This window comes from Penaeus monodon, chromosome 29 (genome assembly GCF_015228065.2).
Source record: "Penaeus monodon isolate SGIC_2016 chromosome 29, NSTDA_Pmon_1, whole genome shotgun sequence".
Classification (NCBI taxonomy): Eukaryota; Metazoa; Arthropoda; class Malacostraca; order Decapoda; family Penaeidae; genus Penaeus; species Penaeus monodon.
Window position 1 is genome coordinate 2,755,761 of NC_051414.1, and position 2,809 is coordinate 2,758,569.

Consider the following 2,809-nt stretch of genomic DNA (forward strand, 5'->3'; position numbering starts at 1 on the left):
TGGGGTTTTCATCCCTCCGACCAGACCTGCTCTGCCTCCGCCTCTACCTCCGACATCAGTACCCAATCATGGCTACTGCGTAGTCCAGGTCAGGTTTTTCCAGTTTGTGTATGCAGTTTATATGTACTTATTTATCTAGACATATTGAATTTGAAAATTGAGTGTCATCAACTTTTTTGTCTTTCAGATTTTCCTGTATTGCAGTTTCTCTTTTTCATTTCATTAGATATGTTTCACACTAATGCTGATTTGACCCCATTCATCTTTTGCCTCTTGGTGGACAGGGAGTGCCAGGAGATACAGTAGATGAGGTGGGCCCTAAGTGGGCATGTACCAAGTGCACCTTCATCAACCACCCTGACATGAACAAGTGCGAGATGTGCGACTACCCACGCTTCACCATAGGTACGGCCCCTTCCAACCATGCAGCTCACCCCCCCAACCACCAGGGCCCTTGCTACTGTCACCGTCACCATACTCCAGGTTCTGTTGCGGGTTCCATAGGGGCAGCTGCGGCTTACTCACCTGACCGCCCTTACTCATCACTCCCACTTGCTGCTGACAAACCGAGTCTTGCTAATATCCTCAAGGAAAAGCTTATAGGGCTGCGGGACCGCTCTGATAGTGTGTGAGAGGGACAGAGCCTGAGCTTTTGCTCTGTGCATATGCCATCAAAGTTTGTTTTACCTTGTATTCATTCTTGTGTGTCCCACCCAGCCTGTAAAGAGTACTGTATGCTTCATGTATTTGACAACAAAGTAAATGATATGCATTTTGGCATGATTTATTTTTATTATTGTCCAAATGGAAATATAACTATTATCAAGGAACATACAGTATTTGATGAATGCTTGGAATTAATTTTGTCTCATACGTTAAAATGACGTGCAGAATGGTTAATGTATAAATGTTATGTGCATTAGTATATTCTATAATCTAGACTTGTGGATGACTAACAAAAATTGCTAACTTTTTTTATGAATTCAGGTTGTCATTTGAATGCATTTTCAATTTCACACATAAGCAAGTCATTTTGAAAATACAAAAGTTTTCTTGGAGAGAGGAGACAGTCTAGTATGATAATAATACTGTTCCTCATTTCAAGAATTTACACTTCTTTGTATTATTCTGCTTGTTAAAATGTTGTCGTGCAGACTTTATCTCTGATAAGCATAATGATTGTTATCATGTTCACTTGTTTTAATGGCATAATTTGCACTAGAATTGCATATTGCAAGTTCTCAATATATTAGTATTGGAATTAAATGCTGTATTTTACATATATTGATCAGGGAAATGAGTTCTAATTTAGTTCTGAAGGAAGCTTAGTACAATTTTCAGGCAATAAGCACATGCAACTATTTTTAAAAGTATTATGTAAGATTTAGATATTTAATTGATAAAGATAATTTTATTTTCAAGTTTCACTGTAGCAATATCAGATTCTGATATATATTAATTTCTTGTCAATTGTGGAAGAGTTCCTTGCAGTATTTTATATAATTTTGTTGATGAGTATTGCCCAAAAATTTTACTGAAGTAAATGGCAGTTGTGGAGAATGAAAAAGCTGCCATGGTGATATAGTTAATAGTCCATATTTTGCACCAGACTGTTGGTCTTTTTGTTTCAAATTTTACTTATATCATTGCATTGAATAACTGGGCAATTAAGACTATGAATCTTCAGGAATTAGACAATAAATAATACACAAATTATCTGCTTCTATAGTCTTTCCACTGGATGATTTTGAAAGGATGGTGTGCTCTCATAAGATTACTCCCATGATAACACTGGTTTAGGTGTTACTAATTCTTCCCTTAATTACATACATATTTATGTTGTGTTGTAATAACCTGAAACAAAGGAAAATATTCTTTTGGATCTAATGCTTGAGAAGAGATGGAAGGTAAGATTATACTTTGCATTTTAAGCATTCATGCACTGTGAACTGTATATTGTGTCCTATCCCTGCATCATGTACTCTTTCTACGTAGCACAAATTCATGTGATCAAAGAAAGATTTGGAAGACTATTGTACCTTGCAAGTGAACTTTATTTCAGCCTTTTAGATTGGCATTGTAATGTATAGAGGCAGTATAGTTATTAATAGTTTGTGAAGGAAAACACTAGTTTTTACCTTGAAAGAAACTATATCTGTCATTGCTTTCAGAAGTGATTAAGGCTTGATATTGTAGAGCAGATCGAATGTTCATGCAGTATTTTACCCAGTTACAGTAACATTTGGCAACGAGTGAAAAAGCTTGAGAATTATACAAATGAAAATGGTTAACACTGCATCATGAATTTAGTCATATATGCATGTCTAAATATATTGATTATGAAGCAATAGCAAGACTCAATGTGGAGAAAATTGTTTTTAATCACATTTACACATCTGCTAAGTTTAGATTATCTGTTCTTTGGTGATTTGATCAAATTTTGTAGAATTGATGTTCATTATAAGTCCTGGTTATAGATGAGTTTTGATTACAACTGAGAAAATATAATTGAAAGCTTGCCATAACCATAGGTGGCAAACCTTCTCTGAATTTTTTCAGTTGAATGGTGGGCAAGTTGAGGAATATATTTCATGTAAATGGATGTAAAGAACAAAGAGTTCTATTTAGATATTTAGTTTTTTGACTTGATAACTGAAATATTTTCTGTACTGAAAGCAAGAAGTTATTGACTTTCCCATTAATATTCTTTTTTATCATACTCACATATATGATGAATATTAAAGGAACTTGCTTAGAGATCTAGGCAAATGGTATTCACAGTCAGATTGGGTTGTTGTTAAAAAAAAAA

General features: G+C 34.7%; 1 protein-coding gene across 1 annotated transcript in view; it reads left to right on the forward strand.

Moving 5' to 3' along the window:
- Nucleotides 1–2,809, forward strand: part of LOC119591903 — a gene marked incomplete at its 5' end in the record, with an annotated part of 20,185 nt that overhangs the window by 8,337 nt on the left and 9,039 nt on the right. The window contains 2 exon segments of the mRNA XM_037940656.1: nt 1–88; nt 285–405. Of these exon segments, the coding sequence (XP_037796584.1) occupies nt 1–88; nt 285–405 (209 nt within the window).